The 19,833-nt window shown below is 42.3% G+C and overlaps 1 protein-coding gene across 15 annotated transcripts in view; it reads left to right on the top strand.

Annotated features, from left to right (window-relative positions):
* Window positions 1-16,263, top strand: part of pax2a (paired box 2a) — a 29,938-nt gene extending 13,675 nt beyond the window's left edge. For 4 of the 15 annotated variants that reach the window (XM_039622119.1, XM_039622122.1, XM_039622120.1 and 1 more), the window contains 6 exons: window positions 1,910-2,085; window positions 3,998-4,118; window positions 10,439-10,654; window positions 11,805-11,906; window positions 13,213-13,299; window positions 13,501-16,263. In XM_039622119.1, the coding sequence (XP_039478053.1) occupies window positions 1,910-2,085; window positions 3,998-4,118; window positions 10,439-10,654; window positions 11,805-11,906; window positions 13,213-13,299; window positions 13,501-13,622 (824 nt within the window). In that variant the 3' untranslated portion in view covers window positions 13,623-16,263. Of the gene's footprint in view, window positions 1-1,909; window positions 2,086-3,997; window positions 4,119-10,438; window positions 10,655-11,804; window positions 11,907-13,212; window positions 13,300-13,481 lie in introns of all 15 variants that reach the window. The other 11 variants (XM_039622125.1, XM_039622127.1, XM_039622126.1 and 8 more) reach the window with 3 other exon arrangements.
* Window positions 16,264-19,833: the final 3,570 nt, after the last annotated feature.

A 19,833-nucleotide genomic window follows, 5' to 3' on the forward strand; every position in this document is an offset into this window, starting at 1 on the left:
ACACCTCAGTATTAGAATAGGTACATGCAGATATCACCCTCACTGACCTTAAAAATGACAGAAACTGCTCAAGCGTTACTCATAGCAAGCATCCATGGAGGAAAGTCAGTTATCAGTCTTGTGTTAAGTAAACCAGCAGTTTCCAGAGTACACAAAAAAGTCTCTTTTGAGGGGAATTTATGTCCTTCCACTGCCCGTTCAGAGGGCCTGATTAAGTGTATAAGGTGATGCTAAGTATAAGCAGGCTCCACATAGTGAATGACAAGCACTTGCTATTGATCAAGCTTGCCTCTTTTCTCAGACCAGCTGATGTGAGGTAATTAATGACTCCATTTTCTTCTGTACCGCAGACAGCAATTGGGTTTCATACAGCAAAACTACTGCTCCTCCAATGCTCCACCCAAGGGAGCTGTTTGAAAAAAAAAGAAAGAAAAAGCCAGGGCTAAAATATTCTGTTAACTCATGGTAAGAAAACACATGTGGCAGGAGAAAAATCAGATTCCTTCATAAATGTTACACAAAGCAAAAGTCAATATATTTTAGCAGTGAAACACACACACACACACACACGCGCGCTCTCTCCCATCTACACATAGCACACACTCATACCCAATTGCAGTCCTCTATTCCATTCTCTCCATGGATCTATTTCTTGGTGCGAATCGGGTTCATCCTCTGGCCTCAGCCATTGAGAAAAGGTCAAGCAGCCGAGCAGAATGGCAATAACGCCCCTGAAATGGTACCATCAGTGGAACATGATTGATCAATTGAATTCCATAGCACAGAAAAATGTGGGATTAAGTAGAGTATTATACGCACAATGAGTTGAGGCATGATGTTCATTCCAAGTTCATTTCGCCTCCCTCCTCTGCTAGCGGATCAGGCAATCAATAGCGGCCTTGCATATCATATATCACCGCTGGCTCGCCCAGGAGAGAACATAATCTGCTGCAAATTTAGAATGACAGATTTGTACGGGAGCTAAAGCCCTCATCCGCTGTTGGTGGCGCAGTATAGGGAGGAAGGGGAGGGTGGTGGGAGGCAGCCAGGAGAGTGGAGGGGAATGCTGGCTGGAGGTTTTAGCTTTAGATCTTTTTTTTTTTTTCATTCAGTGCTCAGGACATGATGAGTGAGCAGAGGGAGAGCTGCAGCCGCGGCAGTGGACTCCCTGGCCGAGTTGATAGGGTCAGAGATCAGAAGAACGAGGGAAGCACAGGCTCATTTGTTTATATAGAGTGTGACCAAGTGAGGAAATGCATATGATTGCCCCCGGACACCCCGTCCTCATTCGGCCCTGAGTACCATCCCCACTCCATTCTGTTTTCCACAGGACAGGCAATATGTGGGGGATGGAAAGAGAAGGAAGAGAGACAGAGAGAGGGAAGGGTAATATGTTCAGGAAGAAATAGTACAGTTAAATAATGGCTCTCCATTTCCCGCCGGCAGAATGAGAGGCTCTGGATGTAATCGCCAGCCCTACTTTCTCTTCCTGAAGCACACGGTCTGCCTTACAAGTATATATTTGCACTGAAGGTAATCCATCAATTACCATAGACCTATCACATGATGACCATGTTGATGGTGGCTGCAAGGAGTGGCAGGGGGGAGGTAGAGGATTGCTTGAGTGAGTGTATGTGTGAGAGAAGGAAAGAGCGAGAGAGTAAGAGAGAGACAGTAAAAAACAGGGGGAGATAAAAGCCAGACATGATGGTGGGTTTCCCTGAATTTACTATTGTGCCTCATGCCATCACTCTCACACCCGTTGAGCTCTAATATTTTTTTTTGTTTTTTTCCTCGTAATGCTAGCCTGCTAGAAGTAAAGTATGAAGTAAAAAGACTGGATCCACATCCTCATACCAGTGTTGCCCCCCTCGTCCCTTCCCTTTTTTTCATCTCTTCCTTTCTCTAGATGGCTCTGATGGTTCGGGCCCCGGCAGCGACTCTCAGGGCAGTGTGGAAAGTTTAAGAAAGCACCTGCGGGCGGATGCCTTCACCCAGCAGCAGCTGGAGGCCCTCGACCGTGTGTTTGAAAGACCTTCTTATCCTGATGTCTTCCCCACCTCAGAACACATTAAACCCGAGCAGGTTCGACACACACACACACACATTTCTCCCTACACAATGAGATTTACAGCATTTACACTGATTCCTAACAAGCTGTAGTGAACCCGCGAACGCTCTGACACAGGTGACAAAAAGCTCAGTGCAAATTCTTGCTTGAAGCAACCTGCAAACCCACAGCGTATAACAGCGGATAACCTTTATTTACATTCATTAGACTGTTAAACAACAAGAGACTATTAATTTTTCCATTGGAGCTCTATGTGGTGCCCATGCAGCCTTAGCAGTGCCCTAATTGAGTTCATTTTCATCTCTCCGCGATCGTGGGGAATTACAGCGGCGATAAATCAGAGGGACAGCCCCTCAGCTGGCTATACAGCCCCTAATGCAGCTAATTACCAAAGTGATTTCTACGGCAAGATCAATACCAAAACGAATTGGAAATGACTTGCAATCACAAAGAGTGGAGGAGAAGGTATTAAAAAGGCGAGAGGGGGGTAGCGGAGGGGGGAGAAAAACGGCGTCAGAATGGTCCAGAAAAATCAGTTTTAATTTAATGTAATATTAATCAGATGGCTTTCCACTCTTTCTTTTTTTCTCCCTGTTTCCAGAACCCCCTCCTTTTCTTAAACTGGTGAAAAGGTGGGATATTAGGCTATTAGGGGCTTGTCTGGTGTCTGCGTCAGGGCATTAAAAAGCCATTTTGAAGAGGCCAGGCTGAATAGGCCTCATCCCTCCCACACTTCTGGCAGCCATGTGGTCAGGTCATTCAGGCCCCTCTGCGCTTGCCACTCGCCCTCCGCCCAGCCCTGCCCGGCCCTACCCGCATCCCATCTGCATGACAAAATGACTCTTGTGCTGCTGAGGCCCAGTGGAATAGAGAGGAACATCCAGCCTAGTGCCAGGGAACAGTTGTAAGCACACAATTAGAGTTTATCTGGGATAGAGGCAGACAAGACTGGGGTCACCAGCTTGCCCCTGTGGGACCCCAACCCATTGAGACAAACAGATGCACGCACACACACACACTCTTTCAAATAAACACTCACAGACACTCTCACACACACACTTATCCTTTCAAAGAAAAGTTGTGTCAGGAAGTGTCATCTCATTAACAAACAGGATTCATCACAACTGCTAGCAGAGTCTTAACATGAGATTAAGGTTAATAAATATTTAAGACACTGGATGGTGGTTGAAGTTTTCTTCTGCAGTAAACTGTGAATGAAAATCTGTTAAAATAAATAAATAAATAAAAAAGAAAGACGGCCAGAGTGGCACAGAATATTTTATAAGTGTGGAACGGGAATGTGACGAAAGCCTCCAATGTGACGTTTAAAAAAATACAAGTAAAAGTATAAAAACTCATAAAGCGAAAATTCACAATTTTAACATTTTATTATGTTTTATGTGTTCATCCTGGAGGCAAAGCACAAAGGGCTGTTTTTGAGGTTGTACTCCCCTTTAAAAAAACACACCACATGTCTCTCCTGTAACAAAGCCCTGAATGTCTCCTCCCTTGACTGGTCACAGGGATGACTGCAGTGGAGCACAAAGAGCCAGCTGACACCCCGTCCTTTCACTCCTCTCCCAATCCCTCTCTCATCCCTCTCTCCCTTTCTGCCTTGCCCTCAGACAAGCTCTAATGCATGCATACATCATCATAGGTCTTGGTAAAGCACAAGGAGCAGGGGCAGGGGTGATGTTCGCAGAATTCACAGGAAATGTACAGCAGGAAACGTGAGAGGGGCATTCATCGTGACATTGTTTTTTATATCTCGTCACCTAAACTGGGAAATCTGATCTAAATCCAAGAGCGATTTTAACCAGATCATGACCTGATCTGGTGGAATGTAAAATTTAATTAAAGCAGTGTGAATTGCTGTCTTCGATTCCCAACTGCTCACACATGGGTTTTTTTTTTCTTCGTCTACAGGCGAATGAGTACACTCTCCCGTCCCTGAACGCTGGCTTGGAAGACGTGAAGCCGAGCCTCTCCAGCAGTGCCAGCTCTGACCTCGCCTCGAGTGTCTCCCAGAGCTACTCTGTTGTGACAGGTACAATCTGACTCATACTACACTGACGCCTAAAAGAATACACACAGCCGCAGCAACAAAATGCACCGGCACCAAGATGGTCGAACTGTGCGTTCCTTATGATGCCAAACTCTTGAAAAAGTTTCCCACGTTAACCAGTTCCAATTGTTTTTTCAGTCCATCAGATAAAAGATAAAACTCAGACAATTACATTTTTTTCAACAGTTATCAGATCTCACTTTCTGATAAATACCACCAAACTGTCATTTTACCATCAGTTTACTGATCACTTTTTTAGGGTTCCTATTTTAAAAAGACATCTCCCTCTTATTTAAACTTCTACATCATCACTGAATCATTAAGATTTTGATTGCCACTCCCTGATGGCATGCACATTTTTCCATATAAAGTTATCACCAATTTCTTTTTTTTTACATAAAGCTCTTTCAAGGCACTTTTTGGGGTGCTCTGTGTATTTCTAAGGGACGGGATGAGGTAATACATCATCTGAGCCCATTAAATCCCACAGGTCTTTCACGCAACGCTCCTAACTGGCCATTGTGTTAGCCTGGATTGGCCCGCTAACAGATTGACTGGGAGCACTTCTCATAAGAGACAGCTGCTGTTCTCGCCACGACATGACGTTGTCATCAAACGCTATCATAGCCTGTTGATTGACAGCGGCTGGAATTGCACTGTGACTGGCTGGCTGCCTTATGCTGTGGAGGGAGAGAGAGAGAGAGAGAGAGAGAGAGAGAGAGAGAGAGGGGCATTTTTTGCCAAATTGTTTGCACTGAGAGTCAACAGGTAATTGCAGGTGCAATGTGTTAACTATCTTGCAGTGTCTGTATCAAACATCCCCTGTGTTGGACCGAGTCTATGGTTGCTCTGCTGTCCGGGTTGATGGACATCTGGTTAATTGAAATATTGTGTCGTTGTTGCTGTTGAGGGTGTTTCCCAAGGGAGGTTAGGTTTACTGATGGCCACACTGGCTCGAGAATAATTATGAGCCTTTTAATAAAAGGCTCATAATTATGCAGTGGGAATCAGAGTCAAGGAGTATACTTTGTGTGTGTGTGTGTGTGTGTGTGTGTGTGAGAGAGAGAGAGAGAGAGAGAGAGAGAGAGAGTCTAAGTAAAGAAGAGGAAGTTTGAAAACTACAGCGGCCTTTTCATATGATCCCCATAGTTCAGCCACACACTCAGGCGCAGAGCTATGGGAAAAGAAAGAACCCCTTTTTATTCCTGAACATGTGGGAGGTAGCTTTGCCCCAGAAAGTCGGGCCTCAGGAGAAGAAAGGTGTGTTTTTCCCTTTTATGGCGGGCTCCTCCTATGAAAGTGGTCTCGCTCTGGGGAGCACACTCATAGCAGGTGGCCTCCAAGCCACCTGGGGGCCTGGGGGGCCTCCTGAAGCGATACACGCGAGGGTTTCGCCCAGAGTAAAGAGGGAATGAACTAGCAAAACTTTTCTGAAAGTGAAATATGACAACATGTTTTGGTACAGCCATTTTAAAGATGTGTTTCGAATATATTGAGCACCAAATTAAACTCAGAAGTAATATCCTGTAAACTTTTATTACCCAATTTTCGACTATGCAAAGTAATGCATGAGGCATTTGATTGTGTGTAGGTTGTTAGTGCATAATATTATTTTTCCTTCCATTAGCAAACCCTGTAAATAGGAATGTATGCCAAGGCTGAAAAAATGCTAAATTACCTTCCTCACTTAGGCTGGGATCCAATTATCAATAAATTATGCTCTCATACTGGATGGAGCTATGAGATTATATTCATTCTTTAAATGTTTTCTGCTCCCAATTAAAATTCATACAGTTATTGATCTTGTTGATTTTTATGTCCTGAAATTTGCATAATCTATTAAAGATGAATGATTAATGAAGTGCTCAGCTTTGCATTACAGGAGCGCTATAACGAAAGCACGGTCGGCCATCTTTTGTGTCCCGAATGTTTGAAAGAGAAGGTTACCTTGGAGGCAACAAAAATAGGGAGAGATTGATTGCACTTTTTTGCACCACTTACTAAGATGCAACAAATATTATTAAAAAAATATTATTTTACATATATCTATATATTGTTTTATATATGTAGATAAAAAAAAATCATAAAAAATATTCTTAAAAGTCTTTTGGATTGCTTTAAAAATTGCATTGAATGTAGCTACTGCTAAAATTACAAAAGATATCACATTTAAATGAACGATTTCATACACACTATATAGAAAAAAGTAGTGGGCCACCTACACATTACATCTGTAAGAGCTGCTTGGCCATGAAACTCCTGGAGCACAGTTTTGTACAGATGTTAATACCACAGGAGGCTCGGAGATCTGCAGTCACTGAGTCAGCAGATCTTTGGCAAACTTTCACACACTAGTCAGCTCATAACTCATAGACCCCAACCTGTAAGTTCACGTGGTCTACTCTAACAGTTTGTAGCTAAGTTTCTGTGTTTCTCAATGCTTCCAATTTTCAATAATACCACTTACAGCTAATAATCGGATCCCATTACAGTACCACGCTCAAATTGAGTGAGCTATTTAGAAGGACCCAGCCAACTCTGCATGGCTTGGTGCTTACTTTTATGCAGCTGTGGCTACACTGCATATTCACTATTTTTGAACATGTACTGTATTTCCTTATCACCTTATTTATGATGGGAGTGTATGTGTCCAGTTTATTTTCACTGTGAACTGTTCATTGCATTCATGAAAACAACATATCATGATTCAGCTCTAGTCTTTGGCTCCAATCCATCCTTTGTGTACCTGCAGTTTTCTATTGATGCTCAAAGAGAGTCAGCAACTTATATTCAGACACCCGTAGTGGTCTCTGTGCAGGCTGGGCCAACAGAGCCTGTAGGATTGGCAGGTGTAAAGTGGCTCCAGTCTGACTACAACAAATCTAGCAGGTGTAAAACGCTGTTGCTTTTTCCATTTCTTTTTTACTTATTTATCCATATATTTCTCACTTTTTGCGCAAAAATGTATAAAGTACCGAGTGCCTTCTTTTAGGGTAATTTCTGCTGAAATACAAGTCAGAATCTGAAGCTGTTTTTATGAGTTGGCAGTACCAGCTTTTCTCTGCTGGGTGGCAAACAACAAGCAGCCACCTAACTTGCAATGCCTGCTGTGTGGCCTGGTGACAAATGGCTCTTCTCAGCTCAGTTAACGCCTGCAGCCCCAAGACTGGAAATTAATGTTTATATCACCCCATCGCTAGCACGCTAACCTTTGAGCACACATTTGATAATGAATCACTTTAAACCTCTAAATGGGGAATTGAAGCTATTTTTGCCTGCATTTGTTTTTCCACAGTTTCCAGCTTTTACAAATGTTCTTCTGTTATTTTGGTATAAGTAGTTGTAAATTACCAAAGCTATAATGGAAGAAAACAAATCCAGAGGTTGAAATGCTGTGAACCAAACATGAATGTCCCTGTCTGAGTAAAAATAGAATTTTATTCTCTGGCAGCACAGAAAGGAAGTTTGCGCGCATGAAAAAGTTCTCTGTAGATTGAATGTCAGCCTTTCTAAACAAGAGTTCTCCCAGTAAATGGTTTGTGCAGCAAAGTTCCTTGGTGTACGTTTAAAAATGAAATGCTCACTTGAGAGAAGCCTTTTGTAGATATATCTGGAAGCATCACTCGGAGGATTGCTGTAGGTTCTTAACAGTCCATTTCTATGGTTGATGGGGTCTCGATGCAGTATCAGTGGTGGAGCAGAGACAGCTATTGGAGAACTCTATACCATCTCCGCTCACTCAAAGATGTGTTTGCTGAGGAGAAAAGTCCCCAAGGACCCTGAGTTTATCTTCCATCTCCATCATCAGGGCCTTCGATTTGACAGGCTCCCTTTACCCAGGCGCTGCCTTGTCTCCAGGACAATAAGCAACACCATGTCTGATTAGTTTCAGAGTTCAGTGGTCTTGAACGCAGCATTTGTATCGGTTGTTGTTGCGTTGTAACCCCTGTCTGTTTGACAACGGTTGCTCGGGCGCTGAGAAAACGGAAGCCTACAGTAGTATGGAGGAAGTCTCACATTCAGTGTAAACAGGCTTGACCTTGACTTCGTGTTAGACATCCTCATTCGCAAAATTGAAGTCCCAGCATGCATAGAGTAAGAGCGCAAACCATACTTAACTAATGTTAGTCCCTTGATGATTTCATGCTTGAATTAATACAGGATGTATCGTGAATTCACAGTTAGACTTTTCAGAAATATTTACTATTTGGAGAGATCATCTTGGAAAAAGCAATTTTGTTTGGCACAACATCACATTCAGATCACAATTCTGATTCCAAAAGCTGCCAGACAGGACAGGGTTTAGTCTCAGTTTTTGAATCCTTGTGGCACTTAAGTCCTAAATGAAGGTAAATAAAGCCAAATGTACCTGAAATCGATACAGTTTGGTGGATAATTTTGAGTAACCATCCCTCAATTGGTGGTCTATTAAAAATTAACTGAAGCCGTAGTCGGTGAACAGCAGGAATTTACGGTACATCCAGATGTATTAACTCGTCATGAGTGTTTCATTAGCGTAACGTACTTTGTACCCCAATTATAAACTGTTACCAGTGAAGAACATAACCTGGGAACGGAGTGTTCCTAATAATAGCGCGCATGAGCAAGGTGCACATAAACAAGCCTACTGAATCCACTGCTGCACAGTTGGTTCATTTTTTTAAACCGCAACACACAATAAACACACAAAGAATCAAATTATTTTCTTTTTGAAAAATCTAACTGTCATGAAGCTGTTCTACACTGCAGGCTCTCTTTAGTGATTTGTGTTCGGTTCATGGGTTTACCCTTGATGTCATCGTGATTTCATGGCTCAAGTGCAGGTGGAATATGATGCTTTGCTGTGTTTCTGAAACAAGCTAGCTGCTAGCATTGTCCTCTGCAGTATTTTTTCTTGTAACCAGACTTTTGAGAGCTATTTGAACTTTAAAGGCTTTAACAGACTACATGTTGGCTATAATTAACTGAAGAGCAGAACTAAGCACAAGGGATTTGCCGTCATTCCTAAACGTAGACCCAGTTTTCCAATATAACTTATGACATACTTGGGCAGTACATGTGACAACATTTTGGTCCATCCAATTAAATGGAAAGCCCACTCATTAGAATACTTCTGTTCATGCCAAAGATTCAGGGCAAACGTTCCTTTTAATGATCTGATCATATGTTAGAAAAGATTGTACATTGTTCACACTGTGTCTTTTCCCCATAGTGTTGTCATTTTTCTAAGAAAAGATTCACTCTAATTGCAGTACTTCTGTCTAAATCCACATTTTTAGCTATCACCAAGACAAAGAAGGAGAATAACGTTAGGAGAACCTACAATGTTATTTTTCTGCTCCTACAGAAAAGTAGTGAGCAACATTGCCTGTTTCTCTGGAATTAGGTTCTTATGGTTGACATTGTTGCACTCCCCTTCCATTGAGCATCCCTTATTTTAATGAGGAATTGCAACACACAGTCCTGTTGTAAAACAACAATGATGGGAGAAGCAGCTAATGAGGCTATCATGGTGTCGGGAAAGAGCCATCTCTCCCTGCAGGCCCCCGCAAACACAACAGGCTTGCAGTGGGCACGGAGAGGCCAGAAACAGAGCTCACATTGATTGCACAGGTTCGAGAGGCAGAGACGCTGAAATGAAAGATGCCAAGACTCATCAGCCAAATTAGATCAAAGTGCAGAGTTTTGAACTGTCTGCAAGCCGGCTGCTTGGTTATTTGTGGGAGTGATTTTGTTGTGAGAAAGCAGCCGTGAGATTATGTTGTTTGTTTTCCCAAAACCTTGGGGAAATTTTTTACGCATTTGAGCTTGATTGATCAGGCGCGATGTGTTGTTGCAACATTTCACTGGTGTACGTTTCCACTTAGTTGAATGAATTACCGCTAGGTGCATATGAGATTATTATTATAAGCCATGTAAATGAACAAATCAAGTGGTAAAGACTGCTTATCTATTCAGTATTCATATAAAATGTCTGCTTGTGAGTTCTTAAAAGATAGCAAGTTAATGTATTGCTCCTAATTCTTTGGGCTCCCTTTAATTAATACGTTAAACCGGATAGGGATTTGTAGTCCCCTCTTTCTTTAATTACGAGCGTCTATGTCAGAGACAGATCTAATTTTTTTGTTTTTTGCTGTTACCCGTCTACGCTTGAGTTTGAACATCTACACAGCTATAAATCCATCTCACCATAATTGTGAGTGACTGACATAAACGTATGTATAGATTGTGTGGAGTTGTATGTCTGCATTGTATCAATTTTTTTTCTTTTTCTTTTTCTTTTTTTTCCCCCCACCTGCCAGACTCTCACCCGTCATATCCACCTTCCATGTGTGTAAAGCGAGAGCCCCATGAGGCATCCTTTGCCCCCTTCACCCCCTCCTCTGTTGGGGATTCTGCTCTAGCTGACATCTTGCCCCACCAGTCCAGCCTCTCAGTAGATGCATCTACTCCCAGCTACCTTGCCCATGCTCACAGCTCCTGCTACAGCCAGTATGCCAGCCAGCCCTTTATAGCAGGTACAACTTTTCCCACAAGGCCCCGTAGCCAGATAATAATTCAAATAATTTCTTTATTCACTCTGTGCTCACTTTTAGTCTCAGTTCTCAGTTATGTACAAATTAAAGTGGATGCCTCCCCTGTTGCTCTTTTTGGGCCCTGCAGTTGTGTACACAGGAGCAAAGTTGAACGTTTGGCTCTCATTAAGAGCGGAAGATCTCTACCCTTTCCCTCCATGCTTTGCTCTGCATTTGACCCCCTGCTCGTCTCTCACTGTCACAGCAGACTTTCTGGTCCTTAAAGCCTCATGACAGGGCCAAAGTGTAGGGGGCCACAGGAGGCCAAAACAGGGGGTTTCAAAGGCGCAGATATAGGCTGATACCGGGGCCCGCCTTAAACCCATAGCTGCCAGTCATGTGTGCCCCTTCATCTAGCTGGGTTGCTGTCAGGGTTAATTAAAGGGCTGAATATAAAGCAGAGGCCAGCGCAATGCTGTCATTGGCCTGATGCTCCTATCACTGCTTTTGACACTAGTATGCTATGTTTTGTTGTAGTGTCATATTGATATGTGACCCCAGGAGATATATATATATATATATAAAATTGGACAGCAGGCATTTTGCATATTTCTGAACATTTTTGGGAAATTTCTGGTTATGCTTTTACAAAGTGAGCTTGCCTAAGAAACAGGATGAGTCGATGCATTATGACAGACAGGGGCACTCCTTGTTATTCTCAGTGGCTATATGCATCACTTCACTTTGGTGATTTTTGCGTTTGTACAAGATGTTTGCAAAAGAAATATGCTTCGAAGGAAACTTTTCATTTCCATCTATTTTCATCAGTTTAATGACAAAACTCTTTCATGTTGCTCAATGTAGAAACTTATCCGTAATGTTTACTGGTAGCACATTTTTTTTCTTCTTCCAGAACAATTTTAGTTTGCATCAGCTCGGTTATGACATAGAACACGCCTTTTTTGTGGCTTTTTATTCTTGTGATTAGGCACTCGCTATAGGAAAAAACTTCAAATCCAGGAGAGAGCAAGCTGAGTGCTACACACCCTGGACTGGTTTCAGCTTAAACCCACTTTCTCAAGTAGAATATACATTTAACTCTTCTCCTCGTGACCATCCTTGTGATACAGATCCTCCTTCTGTGTGTCTGCAGGTCGAGATATGGCTAGTACCACCTTACCTGGCTACCCACCTCATGTCCCCCCCACAGGACAAGGCAGCTACCCCACATCCACACTTGCTGGAATGGTTCCCGGTAGGTGATATAATTAATTCTAACATATTTGCAACACATAGTACCTGTCAGGTTGATACGGTAAAATTTACAGTCACTTAGCCCTACAAAAAAAACCCAAAAAACATCAAACATAAATTCCTGCAAGGACAGCAAGGACACTTTAAATCGTTGCTTTTGACTCAAAGGATTGAAGCAAGCTTGTTATAGCTTTGTTAGACTGCGGTTAGCGTGTGGTTAGCGTCTGTGGATGAGGACATTAGATGAACTCGATAGGCGATCACCACAATCAGTGGCCGTGAGATAGGACAGTTCCTCTCAGTTACACTCCAGCTCCCAGCGCTCATTACCCTCGCCGTGTCCACACAGCGCACTCTCACCAGCCCCATCGATAAACACTGCTTTTGCTCCTCTCCTCGCCTCCCCGGACACCCAGGGCTGCAGAGCGTATCTCTTTCCCCTCTACTTAACCTGCAGTTCAGGTTCACAGCAAACAGTTAAGGGTCAAAACACAGAGGCGTGGAGGGCCTGTAAATATTTAAATCACTATCTCTCTCAGGGATGAGCTTAAGTTACACAACCAGCGGTGAAGATGCTGCCAGCATGTGTAGATCTGTGCTCCAAACAACTCAAAACACAATTCCCTTTATTGCGGCGTGACATGTGCACAACACTGACAAACAATCAAAGCAGCCGTGTAGCACTGGCACGTGATTTTAGCCTATAGATAGAGGTCAAAACACATATTTCAAATCAAATAAAAAAATATGTGTGTTTTATTCAACTGGAAAGTGTGTATAGACACCCCCCAAAAAGTAGAAAAACACAGCAAAACCTTCTTAATCCAGGGGTTGTGGGTTTTTTGGGTTTTTTTCACCCAGTGGCGAATAACTAAGATTTAGTGACCGGCCCCAAACACCGTTAAAGCAAAGGCCATTCTTCAGCAGCTTCATATAAAACCCAGCCTTTATAGTGCCATAAAAGAAAGAAACCTGTGGGCCTGCAGCATCGCTCTGTGATATCCCCTCACCCTCCCATGCTTCTCACTACAACCTGCAGGGAGAGGACAATGAGAGAGGGTCTGAAGCAAAGTGTGACTGCCTACAAGCAGGACAAAAAAGTCCAAACTTACACACAGAACAGAGCAGGCAATTAAACAATTAACTCACCTGAAGGGACTCTGGAGAAGCTGTGCAGACATCCAGGGAACTGATGTGTCAGTAATATTGTTGTGGGAAAAAATCAAATGTAACTGCAGTGTATGCTTTTGAATTTTTTTGTTTGTTAGCTTCTTATGAATATGCATTTTTACCATTTTGTTCCCTAGGAGGGGATTTTTCTGGAAACCCCTACTCTCATCCACAATACACAACTTACAATGAAGCCTGGCGGTTCAGCAATCCAGCGTTATTAAGTAAGTGTCTGACATCATTAAAAAAACTGTCATGCTGAACATGCTCTAAAATTTAAATCCTATTTAAAACCGAAAAGGTCAGTCTCTGAATATTCAGTGCATCCTCAGAGCTTTTACACACGTGTCTTACATCATGTTTGACCTCGTGGTTTCCAACGGTTCGTTCTTCTGTTAACTTTCAGGTTCCCCTTATTATTATAGTGCCGCATCCCGTGGCTCCGCACCTCCCACTGCTGCCACTGCCTACGACCGCCACTAGTTACACCAGAGACCAGCTCAAACTGCAGGGCCAGAGCTTCGGCCTCCATATTGTCCCTGTCTGAGAAACACTGAGGTCAAAGGGAAGCGAGGTGGAATCCTAAATGAAACCCCCGTCAGCAAGTGCGTTGTGGAGGAAGGATGGCCGAGGTCGACGCCGATGCACCCAGCTTCAGCGTCTCACACACACTTTGGGTCAAAAGGGCCCGTGGGCATTCAGAACTCACCTGTCATGCCCTTACTCTCTCACAGGCCTGAACGTTTCCAGAATGACTTTAAGAGATTATATAAATATATATATTATAACATATAAATTGAAGAAAAACAGTGTGAAGAAAACCATGTGGAAAAAATGTTGTGGGTTTTTAATTTTTGTTTCTTTGCTGTTGTTGTTGTTGTTGTTGTTATTTTATTCATGGATCGTCACATTCCTTTATGTAATGAACTGCAGTATTTTTCTGCTCTGAAGACAGACGTCCAGGGGGAGATGACAGTGGTCCTATAGCTTAACAATGTAGCGAATTAAACCAGTGTTGTGGGCCCCTCTGACCATTAACGAGATCCTGGCTCCATAATGTAGAGCGGGCTTTACTCTGGTGCTTTGATGAACTTTTCTGCTCCCGTTTCTCCGATAACACTTAAATTATAAGACAGCATGCCCTGCAGCGTTTACTGACCCTGGCGACATCGCGCTCCCCGTGGCAAACAATCAGATGTAAAAATGTAAATCATTTTGCAAAGTATTAAAAATGTGGTGACCGTGAACTTAAAATGGTCTTGCCAGAATTTTAAATACTTTAAATTATATTTTCTGTTACATTTTTTTAAGTATAAACAACGATTTTTCAGAACGGCTGTCACATTTCCCTCATGTCCATATACGTGCGCAGTGTCATCCTTTGCTCTCTTTTTTTTTGCACTATAACCTCAGCTTTTTTCTCTTTTTTTGTGGTACATTCACCTACAATTAACCATTTTATAAGCATAAGTTGAAAATATATATGTTGCATTCTTAGAAAAACACAAAGCTAACAAGCTAACAGACCCGTTTGCGTATGAACATCTTTTTTCCAAGTAAAAGTGAAGCCATAACTCTTTGGCTACATGAGCAAATCCTTTCAGTTCAACTGTATCTCATTCAGCTACTTAGTCATGCCAATAGATGCCTACACAGTTTAGAAAGCTGCGTGCAGTTGTGCAAACCGACTGCAAATTAGCTTCAACAATTGCCTTACAGACCTGTTTTTTTAAAACATAAATTCACGCCTGTTAATTGAAATTAATTGCCTTTAAAAACAGACTCACCACCCTCCACCACGTTAGGTTCCACTCTCCGTAGGGGCTGAAAGGAAATACTGACTCATTTTAAGTTTTGGAAAATATTTTGTGAATGTACTCTTAACTACATTTGCCAAAGACTTAGTTTGATATTTAATATTTTATTTACAGTATATGTATGCATAAATAAAGCAGTATTATCTTTTAAATAAGTCAACACTGAACATGTATGTCATGGCATTTCAGCTGGTGAACATCATGCTGCATTTGAGTGTAGTGCGAAAGGAGAAATTCAGTGATCTAATATTACAATAACTGCAATGAAATGCTGCTTTATAGAAGGATTTGTGAATAATGTGAAGACAATTCTCTGTAAATATATTGTCACTCACACACACACACACACACACACACACACACACACACACCATCGCAGTATCATACTAATGTACTGGTTCCCTTTGTAGATATACAGACTGAAAAAAAACATGCATTACATTTGTGTCTTAATGTAATGTTGTGCTCTGAGGAATGGCACAACAGCTGTTTAACCTATGGCTACATCAATAGCAGGTTCCAGATGCTAACATCACATAGGTTGTCTTTGTCATTTTATTTTATTTTCATGATATTGTCATGATGATGTTTTATGTCACTATGCAATGAGTTCAATGGCTTTCTGTATCATCTTTTGTTGTATAGAATAAGTTATCCCCATTGAGAACAGCATAAAAGCTGCAAAAGTACAACAGACCTCCAGTGTGACATAATTATTCTCTAGTTTTTACGTTTGCTCCGCAAATTCCCTGAAATGAAGATGCGATCAAACTGATGTCCTTGGCAACAATCAAAGATATTGTCCTGTTTGCTATTTGTAGATGTTGTGCTCATTATGTTCCTCCAAATTACAGTGATCTGTGCCTCAATGTAAAGAAACACGCCCATACTTTCCCCTCCACTTTCTCAACTCTGCTGCCGACAGTTTAGCAGAAGGCATCAAAAAATAACTTTTATTTTATTTTATTCCATACAAGCTAATGCATCTTCTGGTACCAGGGTTAAGTGTCATTGCTGAGGGCACCAGATAACAGAGAAATAGACTGCAGTTCTGCTCTTCAAGAGAAGCTATCCTCTACAAATTGCACTTGGGATTTTAACTATTTCTGTCTACTTGCATCTGAGAGTGAAACACTGGTGCAGAGTGCATGCCACCATCATTCAAGCAAAATCTTTGCTGTAGGAAGTGGAGCACCTTTGCAGGAATGGGCCTTGTGCCGTTGTAAAGATGATACAGGAGATGTGTCATGGACATAAAAAGGATTTCTGATGAAAATCTATATGGAAAGCCTTGTGGCCTCAATCATTGTTCTGTTTCAGTTCTGTTCCAATTCTTTTTGTGCACATGAGAAATAAATTCTTTTATATGTCTGTCGTTGACTCGGTGTCCCCTCATTATTAACCCCATAAGAAAATGATTCAGAGTTCAAGGTTCCCGGCGAGCGTTCCTGCTGCTGGTGTATTGACGTTTGACTTTATGAACAGTCAGTAATCCGCGAGGCGCTCTCTAAGAGGAAATACACAAAGGTTGCACAACGTAGCACAGTTTGTGCGTGTTGGTCTTTAGATCACTGAAGAAATCCTTTAAATCGTGACTGCTGTTTAAAATTTCCTATTCCTGTGTTTAAGAGAACAACTGCCTTTGCTGGAGGAAAGAAAAGTGTTAAAGAAAGAAGCAGGACAGTTGGGAAGGCAGACGAGCAATGTCCCAGCTTCTGACTCCAGTATATTTAATGATGCATTGGTTTCATTCTGCTATACCACACTGGTGCTGCCTCACTTCCACTTTCTCCTCTGAAACGACAAGCCCAGCCAGTTGTAATTCAATTTCTTTGCCTCCTCTGCCTATTGTTTATTTCATGGATCCCCTGTGAAGCATCAAAAGCTTCTGTTTCTGTCAGCCCCTAACTGTCCTATGTGTTTGTCATTCAGGCCTTGTTAAAAGATAAAATACACACCCGCATACACACACGCGCGCACTAACACTCCCTCTTCTCCCAGCTGAGTATTCCCAGTGGTAAAATTATTCCATTTAGATGGGAACTTTTTTGTCACTACCCTGTCTAAATTGGCATATCTGGCTCTCTCGTAGAAACCAATAAACTGTGAACCCGGATGCATCTGTCAGTCAAGCTCATCTTTACTTTAGAGGGCCAGATGACAACAACAGGAGAAGAGACACACACCAGCAGAATGGAGCCCACTGATTGGCTCTCATCAGTTAGGCATTACGAAAAGCACCTGTCATCCTCAGGGCTTCTCAAACCCACACAGAGAGGCCCTGCCACGGGGGCCAGCGGGCCTCATGCAAGATTTACTCAAACACTTCACCCTTATTGTCAGCTTGGCTTGGTGATGCCCTATAGCTAGGCCTATTTGGCATGATTCATGCCTGTCACTGATAATATGAACGGCAAAATAAGACACTGGTAGGTGGACACAGTCTGAAGCAACTGCATTACATTTCACATATGTGAAAGTTTATATATTGTCAGATGCAAAATGTGAAAAAGTACCACAAGAGATTTATTGATTTTAAAATTACAGATTATTCATCACATCAGATCTAAAAATGGAAATCATACATAAGCTTATAACATGCAAAGTGTGCCCTTATTTGGAAAAATAAGGTCCCATACTCAAAAGTTTCAAACATTCTCATTTAAATAATTGCTCAAATTTCATGTGCTGCAAAACGTTTTTTTCTCCCTTGTATTTATATAATATTTCACAGGCTAAGAATAACCTAATAAAATGGCATAATGCACACATACAGAGTTATCAATACCTGCAGCAAGACCTGCTACAGTAACAAACTGTACTGAAAAATTACAATTTTTGAATGTGATACATGATCATGTTTACAAAGTATATTTATCTGAAGTATTTTGAAATGTTACTATTAGCACTAAGATTTTTTTCACCAGAGCTAACAAGGTGTTTCTTTTGAAAGCAACAAGCAAACAACTAAGTACAGCACAAAGCCAGGGAAAACTATGTTTAATGTTTTTATCCCTTGGATAAACATCTACAATCTGAGACTCGATGAATTTTGCGGTGTCAAACGAGTGCAGCATTGTTCGGGGAAGAGGAGCGGTGGTGGTCTAGCAGTGACGTCCTGTCATCTGCCTGCATGGGAGCCTGTCATCAGTCTCATCATGTGGCTGTCATAGTTGATGCTAGTGAGGGGAGAGGCCAACCCTGCTGTGTCAATCAACGGGCCCTCATTAGAAGCAACTTTAATTAGTGGCTGCACGGGTGCAGTATTGTTCACAATGCTGCCTTCGTTAACTCTGTTAATCCCAAATGGATTTGTGTTGGGAAGAGGAAGCGCCACAGTGGTCCAGTGTTTTATCGCTGAGTTGCTATGCAGTGGGGGTTAAAAAGATTTCTATGTTGTATTGAATATGCGTACATTAAGTAGATGTAAAAGTGTTTAAATGTCCCCGAGCAAGTAGAAATGTAATGTGTAGTAATATCCACATTTAAACAATTTCTATCCAGTTTCTTAAATAACCTTTGTCTGTACTAATAACTGTATACCAATATATCATACACATTCATTCAGTGTGACAGTGCAAATGAGAAACAAATGCTGCTTGAAGAAAATAGTTTGGAGAATGGGCAGAAATGGCAAAAAATAAGACCTGAAATTTCTGCCACTGACAGTTTTTGAGGCTAGCTATTTTGGCTTAACTTTTGTAGTTGATCAGACCCACTCAGGAAGCTTACTTGGTGTCTGTTTTACTGCTTCAAAGCCCTTCTCTTCTGCTCATCCAAACTAAAAGACAATCCCAAAACAGAATCGTCAGTGTTTCCGATTTACTCTTTTTTATGTGCCTTAAAATGCTCTGGGAGCTTGGACGCTGGGCTTAAATTTAGCAAAAGTTACACAAAAACATGTAATTGTTCATGTACTTTAGTGTGTCACCGGAGCCAAAGAGTTCAAGCCTGTTCGCTGATGATCTCGATCCTGACAGAACAATGATTATGAGGTTATTTTCACTGTCAGCGGGTGAGACCATCCAGGCGACAAGAACATGACTTTGTGATGTTTGTAATGAGTGAGCATTGATTGACTCAACGCAGCCTAAAGAGGTCTCCTCCATGTTCAAGCTCAAAGGATGCTGAGGCTCTTTGTGCATCCTCGCACTGTCGCATAGTTCGCAATTAGAATAATGAGGAGCCAAAGAGCTGTCTGGAGAAATGCAATTGCTGCCTTTCTCAACCCAGGCCTCATCTGCCAACTATATGCTATTATACCATTCCCATCCCTGTTAGATCAGTCAGCAGTGCACAGCAATTTCCCTTCAGGAGCTAAATTATCGCTTTGAATGGCCATTGTGCGACACATTGTGTAATTAAGCACTAAATATGCCTTGCTACCTGATTATGTCACTCTCCAAAAGAGCCGAGGAGCTGTGGGGCGAGAAATGGTGGTCTTGTGTTTGTGCGTGCATATCAAGCAATGGGGAGGGATTTGTAGTTGGAGAGGAAGTGTGTAGGGGCGTAACAAAAGGCCGAAATGTATAAAATAGGGTAGCACTGACCTGCGTGCCCCCTTCAAGCTGAGAGAGCGTCTTCTGTCTGACAGAAGCCCAGCCGGATGGGGAGGGGCGGCTGATTTGTTTGAGTCCCAACTGTTTTGGTAAAACAATTCAACAAGAGCACCAAAGCTTCTGCAGCGCAAGAAGAAGAAGAAGAAGAAGAGACGAGGGGGAGAAAGAGGAGTGGGAGGCCACAAACACCAACCCCCACCACCTCTGACTGGCTCCCCACACCACTTCACAACGCCCCACATGAACTCACTCACACACACACACAGACACACACTCCCCAACACCTCCACCCACCCCCCAGCCCCCCTCCCCTACCCAACACCCAGTCACTGTCAGGCCAAACACATGATGAATTGCCCTGTCAACAGAATTCATTCAGGGA

The sequence above is a fragment of the Oreochromis aureus genome, linkage group 13, assembly GCF_013358895.1.
Source record: "Oreochromis aureus strain Israel breed Guangdong linkage group 13, ZZ_aureus, whole genome shotgun sequence".
NCBI classification, from domain to species: domain Eukaryota; kingdom Metazoa; phylum Chordata; class Actinopteri; order Cichliformes; family Cichlidae; genus Oreochromis; species Oreochromis aureus.